General features: G+C 38.5%; 1 protein-coding gene across 13 annotated transcripts in view; it reads left to right on the plus strand.

The window, feature by feature from the left end:
* Nucleotides 1-18,071, plus strand: part of DOCK10 (dedicator of cytokinesis 10) — a 308,358-nt gene that overhangs the window by 161,919 nt on the left and 128,368 nt on the right. For all 13 annotated transcript variants that reach the window (XM_018058883.1, XM_018058892.1, XM_013973005.2 and 10 more), the window contains exon 4: nt 8,760-8,842. In XM_018058883.1, coding sequence (XP_017914372.1) covers nt 8,760-8,842 — 83 coding nt within the window. The remainder of the gene's footprint in view (nt 1-8,759; nt 8,843-18,071) is intronic.

An 18,071-nucleotide genomic window follows, 5' to 3' on the forward strand; every position in this document is an offset into this window, starting at 1 on the left:
ATTGTTTCCTTAATTTCTTTTTCTACTTTCTCATTATTAGTGTATAGGAATGCAAGGGATTTCTGTGTGTTGATTTTATATCCTGCAACTTTGCTATATTCATTAATTAGCTCTAGTAATTTTCTGGTAGAGTCTTTAGGGTTTTCTATGTACAGGATCATGTCATCTGCAAACAGTGAGAGTTTTACTTCTTCTTTTCCAATTTGGATTCCTTTTATTTCTTTTTCTGCTCTGATTGCTGTGGCCAAAACTTCTAGAACTATGTTGAATAGTAGCGGTGAAAGTGGGCACCCTTGTCTTGTTCCTGACTTTAGGGGAAATGCTTTCAATTTTTCACCATTGAGGATAATGTTTGCTGTGGGTTTGTCATATATAGCTTTTATTATGTTGAGGTATGTTCCTTCTATTCCTGCTTTCTGGAGAGTTTTTATCATAAATGGATGTTGAATTTTGTCAAAGGCATCAAAAAAGAAATCAAAATATGCATAGAAACTAATGAAAATGAAAACACAACAACCCAAAACCTGTGGGACACTATAAAAGCAGTGCTAAGAGGAAAGTTCATAGCAATACAGGCATACCTCAAGAAACAAGAAAAAAGTCAAATAAATAACCTAACTCTACACCTAAAGCAACTAGAAAAGGAAGAATTGGAGAACCCCAGAGTTAGTAGAAGGAAAGAAATCTTAAAAATTAGGGCAGAAATAAATGCAAAAGAAACAAAAGAGACCATAGCAAAAATCAACAAAGCCAAAAGCTGGTTCTTTGAAAGGATAAATAAAATTGACAAACCATTAGCCAGACTCATCAAGAAGCAAAGAGAGAAAAATCAAATCAATAAAATTAGAAATGAAAATGGAGAGATCACAACAGACAACACAGAAATACAAAGGATCATAAGAGACTTCTATCAGCAATTATATGCCAACAAATAATATTTTTAAAAAACCAGACTCAGAAAACTATTAAGTAAGATTCTATCATGACTTCTGAAACTGAGTCAGATCTATAGTCACATTTATTTTTTCCAAACTCATTTCTATTTCTCTCTTTAGAATGTACTGTAAGTTTTAAAAGGTCACTCGCAGTTCACCTTATTTTTATAGTGCAGAAATTAATGATTTAATTTTAAAGGAATATATAATGTGATCCAGTTAAATTTTAAAAGAAAATGCCTTTTCCTTTTTCTAAAATACTGATGTATTTATTGGATGACCAATATCCTGATTTGCAAGAAGTTTCATGTTCTATCTGTTGGCCTGGCTAATTGCATTTCTTTTAATTTTGAAGTGCCTCAATGTGGACAATAAATTATCCAGCCACTCTTTCAATACATAATTCACCTGAATTCACTTAAATTCATGATGCTACATTTTTTAACATTTACAAAATAGTCATAATTATTTCTAAACATTATAAAGAATGGCATTAATATGAAAATTACCACCATCATTTTATGCATACTGATTCATCCCAGTGGTAAGTAAGGGCCAAAGAGAACACCTTTTGTGGTCGCATAAACCTTCCTGGTAAGGCAGTAGTCATGTAATTAAGTAAGCCTCTATAGCCAGGAAGAAAAATAATTTTGAATCTAAAAAGCCATCTATTGCCTGCTTATTACTCTGTAGTCAGAATCTAATAATCAGCCTTTTTAAGAGCTGGACAGATTACATTGCCAAACTCAAATTGCTATTTGAGGTAAGTAACATGATTTGAATTGATTCTGATGATTTTCTAAGTTCAGTCCAGTTCAGTCGCTCAGTCATGTCTGACTCTTTGCGATCTCATGGACTGCAGCATGAAAGACTTCCCTGTCCATCACCAGCTCAAACTCATGTCCATCGAATCGGTGATGCCATCCAGCCATCTCATCCTCTGTCGTCCCCTTCTCCTCTGGCCTTCAATCTTTCCCAGCATCAGGGTCTTTTCCAATGAGTCAGTTCATCGCATGAGGTGGCCAAAGTATCGGAGTTTCAGCTTCAGCATCAGTCCTTCCAATGAATATTCAGGACTGATTTCCTTTAGGATGGACTAGTTGGATCTCCTTGCAGTCCAAGGGACTCTCAAGAGTCTTCTCCAACACCACAGTTCAAAAGCATCAATTCTTCGGCACTCAGCTTTCTTTATAGTCCAACTCTCACATCCATACATGACTACTGGAAAAACCGTAGCTTTGACTAGACAGACCTTTGTTGGCCAAGTAATGTCTCTGCTTTTTAATATGCTGTCTGGGTTCGTCATACCTTTTCTTCCAATGAGTAAGCATCTTTTAATTTCATGGCCGCAGTCACCATCTGCAGTGATTTTGGAACCCCCCAAAAATAAAGTCTCTCACTGTTTCCATTATTTCTCCATCTATTTGCCATGAAGTGGTGGGACTGGATGCCATGATCTTAGTCTTCTAAATGTTGAGTTTGAAGCCAGCTTTTTCACTCTCCTCTTTCACTTTCATCAAGAGTCTCTTCAATTCTTCTTCACTTTCTGCCATAAGGGTGGTGTAATCTGCATATCTGAGGTTGTTGATACTTCTCCCGGCAGTCTTGATTCCAGCTTGTGCTTCATCTAGCCTGGCATTTTGCATGATGTACTCTACATATAAGTTAAATAAGCAGGGTGACAATATACAGTGACATACTCCTTTTCCTATTTGGAACCAGTCTGTTGTTCCATGTCCAGTTATAACTGTTTCTTCTTGACCTGCATACAATTTTCTCAGGAGGCCAGTCAGGTGGTCTGATATTCCCATCTCTTTAAGAATTTTCCATTGTTTGTTGTGATCCACACAAAGGCTTTGGCATAGTCAATAAAGCAGAAGTAGATGTTTTCTGGAACTCCCATGCTTTTTCAATGATCCAATGGATGTTTGCAACAGATGATTTTCTAAAAAGGAAAAGAAAGGGGAGAAAAATAAAATATTTTGTTTATAGTGTTTTAAGATACCCTTTACAGTTGTCCAATCTTTTCTAAAGTATTTAGATATTTAGAACTTTTAAGGTGTCCTATTTATTTATTTCTAAAGGAAAAAAACCATGGAAGATTCATTCATCAAAAATATGTATTGAATGTCTCCTATCAGTAAAGGCCGCATGCTGGAGTTGGTATGCTCCCTGCTCTTATAAAAGGCCATGCCTTCTTGAATAACACTGGAGCATCATCGCAGTTACTAGAATTCCCTGCATGAAGCTGGGACCCTAATGTTTTCAGTTCCTAGGCAGACAGCATGTTAAGGATATAGTCATATTGTCACTCCAGTGGACTGATGGATTTCAAGGCCCCCTCTAGAGATTCGGATTCAGTGAATCCCCTGTAGGGCCCAGGAACCTGCATTTTAATTAGTAACCCCCATGGACACAACACAGTTTAGGAAACACTATCCTAATGGTTTAAAAGCCTTTGGACAAGTTGACCTGACTCAAATTTTTATGTGTCTAAAAAAATAACAGGCAGAGATGGCAAGATAAAGGCTGAACAAGCAAATGTAATAAATGAATAAAATGTGAACCAGGGCATTGCTCTTTGGAAAAATTAACCAGTTCAACAAACTTTTGTTGGACATCCAGCCTTCATCTTTGAAGCTGACTATGGCAGCCCCCTATTTTCAAAGGGAAAAGAAGTGGGTGTTTTGAAACCAGTATTGTGAGCTAGGTATTAATAATTTTTAAGGAGAAAATGGGACCATTGCCTCATTGTAACAAGCAGAGTTATAATCTGTGGCTCTGAATTTCAACAGGTCACTTCAGCTTCATTTTTGGACAAAGAGGAGTTGTCATAATTATAATAGTTCTTAATGAACTTCTTAGAGTGAGTACGTGGGCTAGAACAAAGAATAGAGAATAATTTTCAATGCATAACATTTCTAAAATGCCTAACTATGTAGGAGAAAAATTTATATGTTTGTAAAATCCACTGGCTTCCTCAGAATCGGAGAAACCACTGATTTAGAAAGATTCCTGAGGGTCATCTAATTCAACCTAAATCTTCATCTACCCACTACCAGATATAAGAAACCTAACAAATAAATTCAGGAGTTTGATTAAAAAAAAAAAAAACAGAACACTGTGATTATCAGAGCTTAGATAGCTCTCTAAAAGTATACTTGAATAAGTCAAGAAAAACAAGTTGTTATTCTCCACTACTATGTATGTGATTTATAGAATGAGCCAAACTCGCTGGCAAAACTGATTTTTCAATCAAATATTTATTGATTATTTACCCTCAGTTAGGTATATAGGAATTGAACCTAAAGAAGGTGGTATTATTTAGACAGATAAAAAAATTAGAATACTAAATCACTTAATTGAGATCTCCCAATTAAGACCAAAATTCAAAACCAGATCTGTCTGACTTCAAGACAGAGAGAAATGCCACAGGAAACATTTGGCTTGATAGTTCAGATGTGATTTGAAAGAAACAGAAGTCTGCAGTTATCAAACAACTCAAATGACTTCAACAGACTTCTTAAGTCAGACAAATCCACTTTGAAATCCTGCTTCTGTCATGTGTGGGATCTTGGGCAGAAGTCTAAGCCTCTCCTTGCCTCTGTGGTCTATAAAATGGGAATAACAAAATCTCATGTAGTGCTCCTTAAGATTGTGTGTAAAGGACCTAGTAGTACAGTATCTGACAAACACTTGCCACTGCAAAACAAAAGAGGTTTTTACCAGGCTATACCGATATAAGAAACTCAGTCAGTTAAGTCAATTCAGTCACTCAGTCATGACACTTTGTGACCCCATGGACTTGGCAGCATGCCAGGCCTCCCTGTCCATCACCACCTCCCAGCTCTACATGAGCTGAAACTCATGTCCATTGATTCAGTGATGCCATCCAACCATCTCATCCTCTGCCGTCCCCTTCTTCTCCCGCCTTCAATCTTTCCCAGCATCAGGGTCTTTCCTAATGAATCGACTCTTCACATCAGGTGGCCAGAGTATTGGAGCTTCAGCTTCAGCATCAGTCCTTCCAATGAATATTCAGGACTGATTTCCTTTAAGCTGTACTGGTTTGATTTCCTTGAAGTCCAAGGGACTCTTAAGAGTCTTCTCCAACACCATAGTTCAAAAGCATCAATTCTTCAGCGCTCAGCCTTCTTTATGGTCCAACTGTCACATCTGTACATGACTACTGGAAAAACCATAGCTTTGACTAGTCAGAACTTTGTCAGCAAAGTAATTAATGTCTCTGCTTTTTAATATGCTGTCTAGGTTGGTCATAGCTTTTCTTCTAAGGAGCAAGCATCTTTTAATTTCATGGCTGCCGTCACCATCTGCAGTGATTTTGGAGCCCAAAAATTTAGTCTGTCACTATTTCCATTGTTTCTCCATCTATTTGCCATGAAGTGATGGGAATGGATGCCATGATCTTAGTCTTCTGAATGTTGAATTTGAAGCCAGCTTTTTTCACTGTCCTCTTTCACTTTCATCAAGAGGCTGTTTAGTTCTTCTTCACTTTCTGCCATAAGGGTGGTGTCATCTGCATATCTGAGGCTATCGATATTTCTCCCGGCAGTCTTGATTCCCGCTTGTGGTTCATCCAGCCAAGCATTTCACATGATGTATTCTGCATATAAGTTAAATAATCATTGTGACAATATACAGCCTTGACATCCTCCTTTCCCAATTTGGAACCAGTCTGTTGTTCCATGACTGGTTCTAACATTGCTTCTTGACCTGCATACAGATTTCTCAGGAGGCAGGTAAAGTGGTCTGGTATTCCCATCTCTTGAAGAATTTTTCAGTTTGTTGTGATCCCCACAGTCAAAGGCTGTGCTGTAGTCAATGAAGCAGAAGATAGATATTATGAGACAGAAATTTCTAATCTAGTCTAATGTCCTGAATGTTCAGCTGCTAAATCAGAGATCATAATAAATAAAATGAGTTACAAAAGTCTTGTTGGAAGTCAATACTAGTTCCAGCCCAAGCATGAAGCCCTGTAGTTCTTGGTTCAGTTCTATACCCTCTTATATATTCTTATAAAGAGTATATATTAGTTTGGCAGGTTTTTTAATCAAGAATCTTTAAAATGCTTTAAACACTTTATCTTAAGAAAATAATCCAAAATGGATCAGACTTGGGGGAGAATGAGAGGAATAAACGTGTGAAGATATACTCTGAAGCATTTTTTTTCTACAATGGCACAAAATTTGAAATAGCCTTAAGAATGACTCACTCTCTCCCCTTTATAGTGTTTGAGTTAGTTGCTTAGTCCTGTCTGACTCTTCATGATCCCATGGACTGTAGCCCACCAGGCTCCTCTGTCCATGGAATTCTCCAAGCAAGAATACTGGAGTGAGTAGCCATTCCTTTCTCCAAGGGATCTTCCTGACCCAAGGATCAAATCCAGGTCTCTTGCATTGCAGCTGATTCTTTATCATCTGAGCCACCAGGGAAGCCCTTCTATAAGTCTTGCTCAGATGTCACCTTCTTTGTAAGACTCACCCTAATGAGTCTATTTAAATTGTCCTCCTTCTCCCAACTCTACCATCCTCCTTCAGTTTACTTACTTTTGTGTCTATTGACCAGCTTTTCACAAGGGCTTATGTTTTAAAAGATCATGAATTTTCGTCCTTTTCACTGATGTATTTGCATCACCAAGGAAAATCCCTAGGTACAGAGTATGGCTTCAAAAATGTTTATTAACCATATTAATGAACTAAGAGACTGGGTTGATAAATTAGGGTGTGCGACTTTATTCTACTTATTTAAAGTGCCATAAAACTTGAAAAGCAAAAGTAGAAAATATTTAGGATATCTAGAATATACCTTTAAGGGAAGGATTGAAGGCAGGAGGAGAAGGAGACGACAGAGGATGAGATGGTTGGATGTCATCACCAACTCAATGAGCATGAGTTTGAGCAAGCTCCGGGAGTTGGTGATGGATAGGGAAGCCTGGCGTGCTGCAGTCCATGGGATCACAGAGTTGGACACGACTGGGTGACTGAACTGAACTGATACCATTCAGTGAATAAAAATAGCATTTCAATTCAAATATTCAAGGACAGTTAGGTAAAACTATGCACCAGGAAAAAAAAAAACAAAAACAAAAAGATTGAAAGGAACTGCCAAAAAGGGATGAGTTTTATGTTTTTGTTTTCTATTTTGTACCCTTTGAGAACTACAGCAAAGTGTTGAGAAAGGGAAGTAAGGAAATGAGAGAGGATGAGAAAGAACCATAATCATGAATGTTTTGCCTCCTTGGGTTGGGATGCTGTGGGTCTTTTTCTCCTTGCCTGAATCCCTGCAATTTTTATCCAGAATGAAGATGGAACTTTCTAGCCAAGGAATATATCAGGGCTCAGATTTCCTCTTATTTCCAGAAACATGTGGTTTCAACAGTTGGCTCGGAAATTGGCAAGTTAAAAAATAGGACATTAGCTAAATATTCAGTTTCATTCACATTCCTCTTCTCCATCCAGAGTCAGTACACATCCACTGGATTCCCTGTGGCTGTTATCCACATCCATTTGTCTTGCAGCTGTTGTGTTTTTATCTCTTCTTTTCTCCTGTCCCGCTGCCGCCACTGTCCCCCTCCTGTCTTTGTTCTAGCCTCACACATTGTTTTCCGTCAGCCCCCATTTGTGTGTGGGTGTTTCCCTGAACAAGTAAGGCGACGGTATTGAGAAAGTTCGAGGCCAGAGAAATCTGGAGCGGCTGAGGATTCCAGTCCCTCTTCCTGCCTTCCCTGGGCACCTTGGACCAGGTGCCCACCCAGTGCTCTCCGCCTCCCATTCTGTACCCATCTCTGGGCCGTTCCCTCCCACTGTCTGTTCCTGCTAGGACAGGGCCAGTGCTTTCTTTGCTGCAGGGCTTCTACATCCTGAATAATGATTCTCACAAAGAGATCTCCTTGCCTGTCCCCTTCTTGGTTACAAAGACAATCAGAGGTCTTATCTCTTATATTGCAGTAAGTCTATTACTCCTCATTTTTTCCTACTAATGCTAGAGGACAGGTATCCTTATAACTGTGCTGTTGCTGTTTAATTCCCAGATTCATGTAATTTTAGAATTGAAAGGAATTTTAAAAACCAGCTAGTGGAATCCCCATTACCAGTACACGGTCAGTGCTGTGCCAGGCGGTGCATAGATGGTGTTTGGGGAATATTTGCCATCAGTGAATACTGTAAATTCAGCCATTATGAACCACTGTAAGTTGATTCTTTTGCAGTATTAACTTGGTGTTTTAAAAGGTTTTTGGTCATCTTTTATTCACATATACTTATTAAAAAAATCAATGAATGATCAGGGAGAAGGCTGGGCTCAGAAGGCAATGAGGTAAAACTGAAAAACTAAAGTTGGCAACAGGGTTGTTATAAAGAGGAAAAGGATAGGTTTGCTGATGCAAGAACAAGAAGAAATAGGCTAAAATTATGATGAAAGGATGACATACAACTAATAACATCTTTCATTATGAAGAACTGTTAAATAAAGGATTGCCAAGGAAAACTGAAAAAATGACAGTACTTGAGGTACTTGACATATCTGGTTATGATTCAGCAGATGATTAAATTAGGCTTTCCTTGATGGAGAAAAGTAGAGTAAATATGTTAAATGGTTCCTCCTGTAAGATTCTGGGAAGGGTTAGATTTCCCTTTCACTGAAAAATGAAATGATCGTAATGAGCATGTTCTTACCTACATTAAAATCACTCAGATAGCCACCTTAACATTAACCCAGAGATAATGAACACTGAATTCACCTTGCTTCTTGTCAGGATAGCTGATATTTGAATGATAAATTTTAACTGTCATTTTTTCCTTTCAGGCTTGTAAATTTTATAGTTCCCAGTGGTATGTGGTAAATTACAAATATGAACAGTATTCTGGAGACATTCGACAGTTACCTCGGTAAGAACCTTTTATGAGTAATCCTTGGGTTTTTCCTTATATAAACTATGCTCTCTAAGTTCTGTCACTGTTTGTGAATATGTGTACATTCATCTAACACCAAGGTGAAAAAAAAAATTTTTAAGTAATAGTCACAAGAGAAGATTTTGTTGAACAAAGTATTATTTATATCTTCCCAGAATTAGGTGACAGATAAATATACTCATTTAGGTATAGCCTAGGGCTTCCCAAGTGGCTTAGTGGTAAAGAATCCGCCTGCCAAACAGGAGACCCAGGTTTGATCCCTAGGTTGGGAAGATCCCCTAGAGAAGGAAATGGCAACCCACTCCAATATTCTTGCTTGGGAAATACCATGGACAGAAGAACCTGGCAGGCTATAGTCCGTCGGATTGCAAAAAGTCGTACACAGCTAAGTGACTAAACACCAACAAGGCTTTGAGCAAAGTTTTAAAGAGGTATTCTTGTGTGATCTGTCCTTTCAGTAGCAGATACAAAAGGATTAAAAGGTACAATTTGGACCAGAGATTCTTTTTTATATGCTGTGCATAGCATTCAGATTTGCCATTGTTTCATATATTTTCACGCTGGGATATCAAAAAGCATGAAAATAAACAACCTGCACAAGAGCAATAATGTTTAAGAATAGCAAAAAGGAAAAACAAGCACCTAATTCTTTTCAGACTGTAGGGAAATAAAGTCTTTAGGAGAAGATAACTTCATTCTGTACCTGCTTACCTGTCACCTTTATAGAGAAGCTACCTGACCTAGAGCAGTCATTTATTCCATGTCTGTATCTCTCACTAAAGTCCAAAAGGACAGGGACTCTTCCTTCCTTGCAGAATCTTTTGCAGGCCTTGAATAATGCCTGGCGCATAGTAAAGTGACAGTGACAGTGAAAGTCGCTCAGTTATGTTCAATTCTTGTGGCCCCACGGACTATAGTCCATGGAATTCTCCTTTCTAGAATACTGGAGTGGGTAGCTATTCCCTTCTCCAGGGGAATTTCCTGACCCAGGAATCAAACTAGGGTCTCCTGCATTGCAGATGGATTCTTTACCAGCTGAGCTATCAGGAAAGCCCTGGCACATAGTAAGTGTGCAGTAATTACTTATTGGATAAGTAAACTGAGTGGATCAAAAATTTTAAAATCTAATAATCCTGGATGGGCTTGAAGTTGCTTAAATTCAAAGAACTGTGATGAACTGGAACCTCCCAACACACTGGTTCATCAAACAAAAATGATGCACATTATCTAGAAAATAAAACTTAAGGCAGAAATAAGTTAATTTTTTACTAACCCTTTCCTCAGTGAGACTTTGAGGTCATACACATTGCACATAACTTTTTAATGGGCACATGGTTTAGATTTGGGCACCACTTTCTGAGATCTCCCATGCCAGCAGGAACATCTTTTCCAGACTGGAATACTTGGAAGTACTGCATTCAACTCCAAATGCAAAATTTGAAGAAGGTGGAGTTATGGAGTAGCACTGGGAAAGTGACATTTAAGCTCAGATCTGAAGGAACAGTAGCTACCAGCACTGTGATCTCCAGAAAAGGGTCCCCAGAGGAAATAACAGGGGCAAAAGCTGTAAGCTGGGAATCAGAGTGACAATCAGAGAATCTGGACCTAAGGGTTAAATAAAACCCTGGAACCAGGCAAGGGACCTTGTGGGCCCTGGAAATGAGCTTGGGTTTTATTCTCATTTCAACAGAAGACTATAGAAATTGTAACCTGGAGTGTGACATGATCTAGTTTACCTCTTTAAGAGATTACCTGCTCTACTGTATGGAAAATGGGATTGTAGCAGTGAGAATTAAAGAAAAAAAAATAAAAAAGAAGGAAGGAGACCATTTCTTTGGAGTTGAGTTCCTAGGAAGAGCAAAGCAATGTTCCTCTAAAACAGCAAGTCTTTATTCAAAACAGTGAATGTTTGATTTTTACCAAATGTCTGAACATTCTTTTAGATTTGGTCACTCCTAATAGATAACCTCCTGTAATTTCATGTTGAGATGGTCTTATCACACCCTAAACTTTCATGAGTAATTATTACATTCAGAATGTCTGGACATTAGTCACGCACATAGCTGCAACTGAGAAGCAAAGCATTTTTTTTACCATCAAGTCTTCCTCTTTCTGAAAATAGTTCTAAGAAGTGGTTACAGCTTGGAAGCCATGTCCAAGCACTTGGAAGACAGTTTATAAAGGGAGAGAGTGTAGGAAGAGGTGTTTAGCTTTCATTTGGCATAAATGCCTTCCTACTGTCCTTAGGTCTACTGAACACTTTAGTAGCTTTATCTCCAAACACTTCATCTTTTCTTATATCCCTGATGCCATAAATATATATATTAATTTTAAAAATTCACATGTACTATATTCTTTCTCCATTAAAAAATAGAGAAAGCACCTCCAATCAGAACAGGGTCCAGATGTCATTGCTGACTTGGAATTCTTGTAGAGCACAAGAAGAAATCCCATGAAAAGAAATGCAAAAGTCACTTAAATATTGTTGAGAATTTCTCACTTTAACTGAAGGATGTGAAAGTTGATACCAAGAAGAGGAAGAAGACTGCCACTAAGTAAGAAACTGTAATCAACTATGTATGTATATTCAAAATGAAAATCAGAAGTTCTAGAATAATCCTCACATATCCCCTAAACAAATGAAGATTGTAATATTGAATAGCATAAGTATTTTTAATGATTTTACGAGGCTAGGCACTCCCCTCTAGACTACAGATATTTAGGTCAGTAGTAGAAACATAATTTACTTGGGCCCTCTGAGGCTATTAGAAGTAAATCATTTTCATACCTCCTGGATTAGAATTCTCCTATGTCTGCTACCAATTTAAACTGATCATTTCTTTTTATGGATTGCTGAGGCTATAAAATAAAAACTTACAATTATGGAGAAGTGAAAAAAAAAATGTTTGCTTATCTCCCTCACTTTTAGTCCTTGAATTTAAAATTGTGTTATTATTAACTCTTAAGAACCTCACTTTTTTAATGTCTGTTCATACGAAGATATTGGAGACAGACTCTATTCAAGGATAGAATACAAAAAGTAAAGCCTTCACAAATTAGAAATAAAAATCAGTACCAAAATCAGTGTTCCTAAGGAGAGAAGAATGTCTTTAAAAAATACATATGATGTCAAAGGAGCCAAGAATATAAATGGGGAAAGGATATAAACATTGGGAACAGTAACAGCCACAAGTGAAAGAATGAAATGAGGCTACTATCTTACACCATAGGTGAAATTAACTCAAAATGGATTTACTACTTGAGTATAAGACCAGAGACCATAAAACTCCTGGTAGGGGAGGGGGTGGTAGAAAGAAAAGACGTAGGTGATAAGCTGCTTGACATTGGTTTTGGCAATTTTTTTTTTTTTAATGGATCTGACTGGAAAAGCAAAGGCAACAAAAGGACAAATAAACAAGTGAGAGTCCATCAAACTAAAAGCTTTTGCACAGCGAAGGAAATCATCAAGATAATTAAAAAGCCACCTACTGAATGGGAGAAAATATTTGCAAATCATATGTCTGATAAGAGGTTCATATCCAAAATGTACAAATAATTCATACAACTCCATGGCAAAAAAAGAAAGAAACACGATAATCTGATTTTTAGAATGAGCAGAGGATCTGACTAGACATTTTCCCAAAGAAGACACACAAATGGCCAACCAGTACATGACAAGATGCTCAGTATCACTAATCAGCAGAGAAATGCAAATCAAACCACAATGAATTATCACCTCATACTTGATAGAATGGCTATAATGAAACCACCCAGAGATAGCAAGTGTTGGTAAGGATGTGGAGAAAAGGGAACCCTTGTGCACTCTTGGTGGGTATGTAAACTGGTACAGCCACCATGAAAACTAGTATGGTGAGTCCTCAAAAAGTTTAAATTAAAACTACCATATGATTCAGCAATTCCACTTCTGGGTATTTATTGGAAAAAAAAAAAACACAAATTCAAAAAGAAGTATGCACCCCCCAAGTTCATTACAGCATTATTTACACTAGCCAAGACGCAGAAACAACTTAAGTGTCCGCTGATGGGTGGCTGGAGAAAGAAAATGTGGCGTTATACACAATGGAATACTATTAAGCCATAAAAAGAATGCAATTTGTCAGTTTGGACAACATGTGTAGACCTTAAGGGCACTATGCTGAGTGAAATAAGTCAGAGAAAGAAAATGCCATTGGATCTCACTTATGTGGAATTTTAAAACAAAATGAAAAGAAAACAAGCTCACAGATACAAAGAACAGATTGATAGTTGCCAGAGGTAGGGTGAAGAAAATCAGTAGGTACTAACTTCCAGTTATAAAATAAATGAGTCACAGAAATGGAATATACAGTTTGGTGTCTAGAGTTAACTATACCCTATGAAATATTCCAAAGTCACCAAGAGAGTAGATCTTAAAAATTCTCATCACAAGAAAAAAAAAATTTTAATAGCTAAGTATGATGACAATGTTAACTAGACTTACTGTGGCCATCATTTCACAATATATACAAATATAGAATCATTTCTTTGTATACCCAAAACTAGTATAACATCATCTATCAATTATATCTCAATTTAAAAACTATGAAACAAACAAAAAATATGATGCCACAGATTTTGTTAATCCATGGGATAAAATACAGGGATAATATGACATATTTAGAAGTTTTACCACAGATGGGTAGATATAAAGAAGAAAATTTCAGAAAGTATATTTCTTGACAGAAGAGCGAATAAAATGGAACCGGTTTAGCTGGAATGATTTGGAACCAAAAAAAAATTTTTTTTTAATAAAAGAATACTTCTTGAGTGTCAACTGTGAGCTGGAATGTTCTGGGTACCGTACTTATGTTATCTCATTTAATTCGCATGATCCCATGCAGTAGGAACTGTCTTCCTTGTTGTATAAAGCAAACTAGAGCACTAAGAGGGCTGGTAACTTGCCCCCAGCCTCACCCTACTCAAGTATCCCCACACTCCTTGTTTGGGGCACAGGAGGTAATTTGGGTGTAGAAATAAGACTGACCAAAAGCTACTATGGGTCCAGACACCAGAGGGTGAAGTCCCTGCTGAGCTCTCTAAACCTGGAGCCCAAAGGCCCACAGTGCCACTGGGGGAAGAATTTTACTTTCAGCCAGCAGAGGGGCTTATCTTTGAATGATCTCCAGAAGAGAGACCAGTCATTGATTAATGGCCCCAGGAATGTGACACTGAGCAGCAATAAAAACAGGAATGCTGTGCCTTGTGGGTCAGTGGGAAGGGGAATGGGAAAGGAGAGTTCTCAGTAGCCTGCATACCTCAGCAATGGTCTAAAGGCTCTGCCAGCGCACTCCAGGGCATTTTCTTACAAGGCTGACCTCCCCTCCCCTCTCTCTCCCTCCCTCTCTGTGCTCCAGCCTCACTAGCGGGGTACTCCTGAATGCTGCAAGCCAATCCTTCCTCAAGATCTTTGCTCACCATTCACTGTGCCAGAATGATCTTCCCCCAGATCATCACAGGCATGGCTTCTTCTCCTTCTCAACTGTGACCACCCTTTCTAAACCTGGCTTCTACCACCTCTACCTTGATAGTTCTTTTTTCTTTGTTGATGTCGTTTAGTTGTTAAGTCATGTCTGACTCTTTTGAGACCCCATAGACTGAGCCCATTAGGCTCCTCTGTCCCTGGGGATTCTCCAGGAAAGAATTATAGAGTAGGTTGCCATTTCCTCCTCCAGGGAGTCTTCCCAACCCAGAGATCAAACCTGCATCTCCTGCGTCTCCTGCTTAACAGGCAGATTCTTTACAGCTGAGCCACCTGGGAGAGGCCTTCTTCTCTTTAATTTTCTTCAAAACCATTTCCATCTAGGGAGATTATCTTGTTGATTTATGCTTTATTATCTATTCTCTCCTTCCTTAGAGGGCGAGCCTCCTCCACTTGGGGATTTAATTTCTAATACAAGGTTGGCATTGTCACAGGTCTTCTATGTGACAGGTGCTGTCTGGTAACTGGATCGTTTAGTGACAAGGAAGAACGCCTCCAAAAATTAAGACCACTCTCAACTCACAGTGAATTTGATCAAGCAAACTTAGATTTAAGAAAAGCTAACAGTGAAAGAGCATGCCCATTGACATATCCCCCACCCAGGATGTGACCTAAATTGACATTCACTGATCTGCTCGTATTTTTTAATGAACAATAAGGTCTGCATGAATAGCACTAAGGATTAATGCAATGGCTGAGTTTTGCTAGAGACCTTATTGGTCTTATCTTTCTATCATATAATTTTTTGTATCCTGATACTTAAGTGAACTAAAAAGGAAAGCTTAAAGAAAATTTAGTTTTTATGAAAGAGTTTTGAGACTTCACAAGTTGTAGTATTGTAACATTACAACTTGTGAAACTTTACAAATTTAAAAAATTGTTTGCAGTGTTTGTATGAAGCCCCTTTCTCTGTTTTCAAAATCATCTGTCCTTGAAATGCCACGGGAAAATACTTGAGAAATTCATACTCAGCATTTCTTTGAGAATAGTTGCATATATTTCTGTATAATTTTTAATTAATTATTATTGGAGTATAGTTGCTTTACAGTGTTGTGTTAGTGTCTGCTGCTGCTGCTGCTCCTAAGTCACTTTAGTCGTGTCCGACTCTGTACGACCCCCTAGACGGCAGCCCACCAGGCTCCTCCATCCCTGGGACTCACCAGGCAAGAACACTGGAGTGGGTTGCCATTTCCTTCTCCAGTGCATGAAAGTGAAAAGTGAAAGTCAAGTCACTCAGTCCTGTCTGACTCTTTGCGACTCCATGGACTGCAGCCTACCAGGCTCCTCCATCCATGGGGTTTTCCAGGCAAGAGTACTGGAGTGGGTCGCCAGTGCCTTCTCCAGTATTAGTGTCTACTATGTAGCACAGTGAATGAGTCATACATACACATAGGTTCCCCTCCCCCTTTTGGACTTCCTTCCCATTCAGGTCACCACACTGGATTAAGCAAGAGTTCCCTGTGCTGTACAATATATCCTCATTAGTTGTCTGTTTTACACAGAATATCAATAGTGTTCATTTTTTAAAAAAATTTTTCTTGGTATTAAAAAAATTCAAGAGATGTCATTTTCATCACTCTTTAGATAATTTATTCAACGCTTTTTCTAAAAAAATCCCCCCTTTATTTTCTTATGCAAATTTTCAAACATACAAAAAAGTTTTGGAAAACTTATACAATGAACACCCATATTCCCACCATCTAGAATGTATCTTCTGCATTTTCCTATTTTTACTATATATGTATTTTATGACATTGTCTGTTCATCCACCCATGCATCTAGCCATCTATCAGTCCGTCTTATATTTTGACCATTTCAAAATGAGTTTAAAATATCAACACACTGTATGTTGCCTTTCTAAACACTTTAGAATGTATACCATGTTTATAGTTTAGTTTTCTTTCTTTTGAGGGAAACTTTAGGAGAAAAGACACATGTTGTAAGTGAACCATTGGATGGCTTTGACTATGTACATACATGTGCGTCTGAAAACACGACTAAGATAAGGGATATACTCATCAGCTGCAAAGAGCCCATTGCTGCCCTTTCCGGGTCAGTCCTCACCCCTACTTTCCTCTCTCCTCAGAGACAACCCTTGTTCTGATTTTCTTCACTACAGATTAGTATTACTAGTTCTAAAACTCCATCGCATTGGAATCATGCTGTATGTATTTCTGTTTCCAACTTCTTTGACTCAGCATGATGCTTTTGAGTGATACCCACGTTGTTACATGTATTGGTAACTCCTTTCTCCTTCTGAGCAACATTCCTTTGTGTGGATCTGCTATATTTTGGGGCTTCCCAGGTGGCACAGTGGGAAGGAACCTGCCTACTGTTGCAAGAGACGCAAGAGACTGGGGTTCAATCCCCATGGAACTGTGGATACAGCATTTTGAGCTAAGCTGTGCATAAGCCACTTTAAGATCATGGACTTTTGTGAAACTTTGTCTGTCCTTTTAAGTTTGTCTCAATTACCAGTTCTTTGCTGAGAGATTTGTGGAAAAACCCTGACAAGTATTTAGCCTTACACATTTGAAATTCATGAAAGCCCGATTTTGTTTCCTTAATTCTTTGTTATTTCATTACTAATTTGAAAGGCTGTTCCTTCTCTCCTTTCTTTACACTTTTATAAATATCTTTGCAGAAATGATAGTTGGACTGTAGAACATGGCCACTGTAGCAAGCCACAATTATCAAATATCTATAAAATTATTCTTTTATGAGAAAGAGAAGAAAGGATAAATCTCATAACAAAAGATGACAGAATAAAGAATTCAGAAATGAATAGTGTCCAGGTCAAAGGGGGACTGACAGAGGACTAGCATATAGTTTAGGGCCACCCTGGAGCCGAATATTGACCTTCCATGTTCAAAGTTGTCTTTGTTGCCATATCCTCAGTTTTCCCTACTCCTCCTTCTATCTTTCACTTGGGATGTTTCCTTAATAGTGCCTTTACTGCCTTGCCATCATTTTAAGAATCCTGGAACACTCATGTCTCCTCCTGTACAGACAAAATACTTCAAGTAATTGCTCTGAAATCAGCCCTTTGAACTTGCCTTTGAATCTCAGGCAACCTGTCACCTGTCACAGGAGCAGAGGTTGAGGAAAGGGTCGTGTTTTACAGTTTTCTTTTGCCAATCAAATGAAAAGGAGAAAGGGGCTGCTTCTGGTTCAAGGAGTGTCAGGACGTTGCTAAGGAGAGGAGGAGAATTTGGGGTGTGATAGAAGGAACTTCTCAGGAGTCCCAAAATAACAGTGTGGTCTGCTACATCAGTGTTCTGCCTTCTGATTTGCATGCGTGCACGCTAAGTCACTTCAGTCGTGTTCAGCTCTTTGCAACGCTATGGACCGTAGCCAACCAGGGTCCACTGTCCATGGGATTCACTAGGCAAGAAAACTGGATTGGGTTGCCATGCCCTCCTCCAGGGGGTCTTCCCAATCCAGGGATAGAACCCGTGTCTCTTACGTCTCCTGCATTGGTAGGTGGGTCCTTTACCACCAGCCCCACCTGGCCCTAACGAAAGAGGCAGAACACGTTAACATCAGTGGCAACTGGCACAGATAGACTTGAGTATCTCTAAGGTTTTGCAAGAAGCAGAAAGAACTAGAGACACCAGGAATCCTCTGGAAGAGAAAAATGGCTGCCATCATACGTAACATGTTTAGTAAAGATAGTTTGGACTTACT

Source organism: Capra hircus, chromosome 2 (genome assembly GCF_001704415.2).
Source record: "Capra hircus breed San Clemente chromosome 2, ASM170441v1, whole genome shotgun sequence".
NCBI classification, from domain to species: Eukaryota; Metazoa; Chordata; class Mammalia; order Artiodactyla; family Bovidae; genus Capra; species Capra hircus.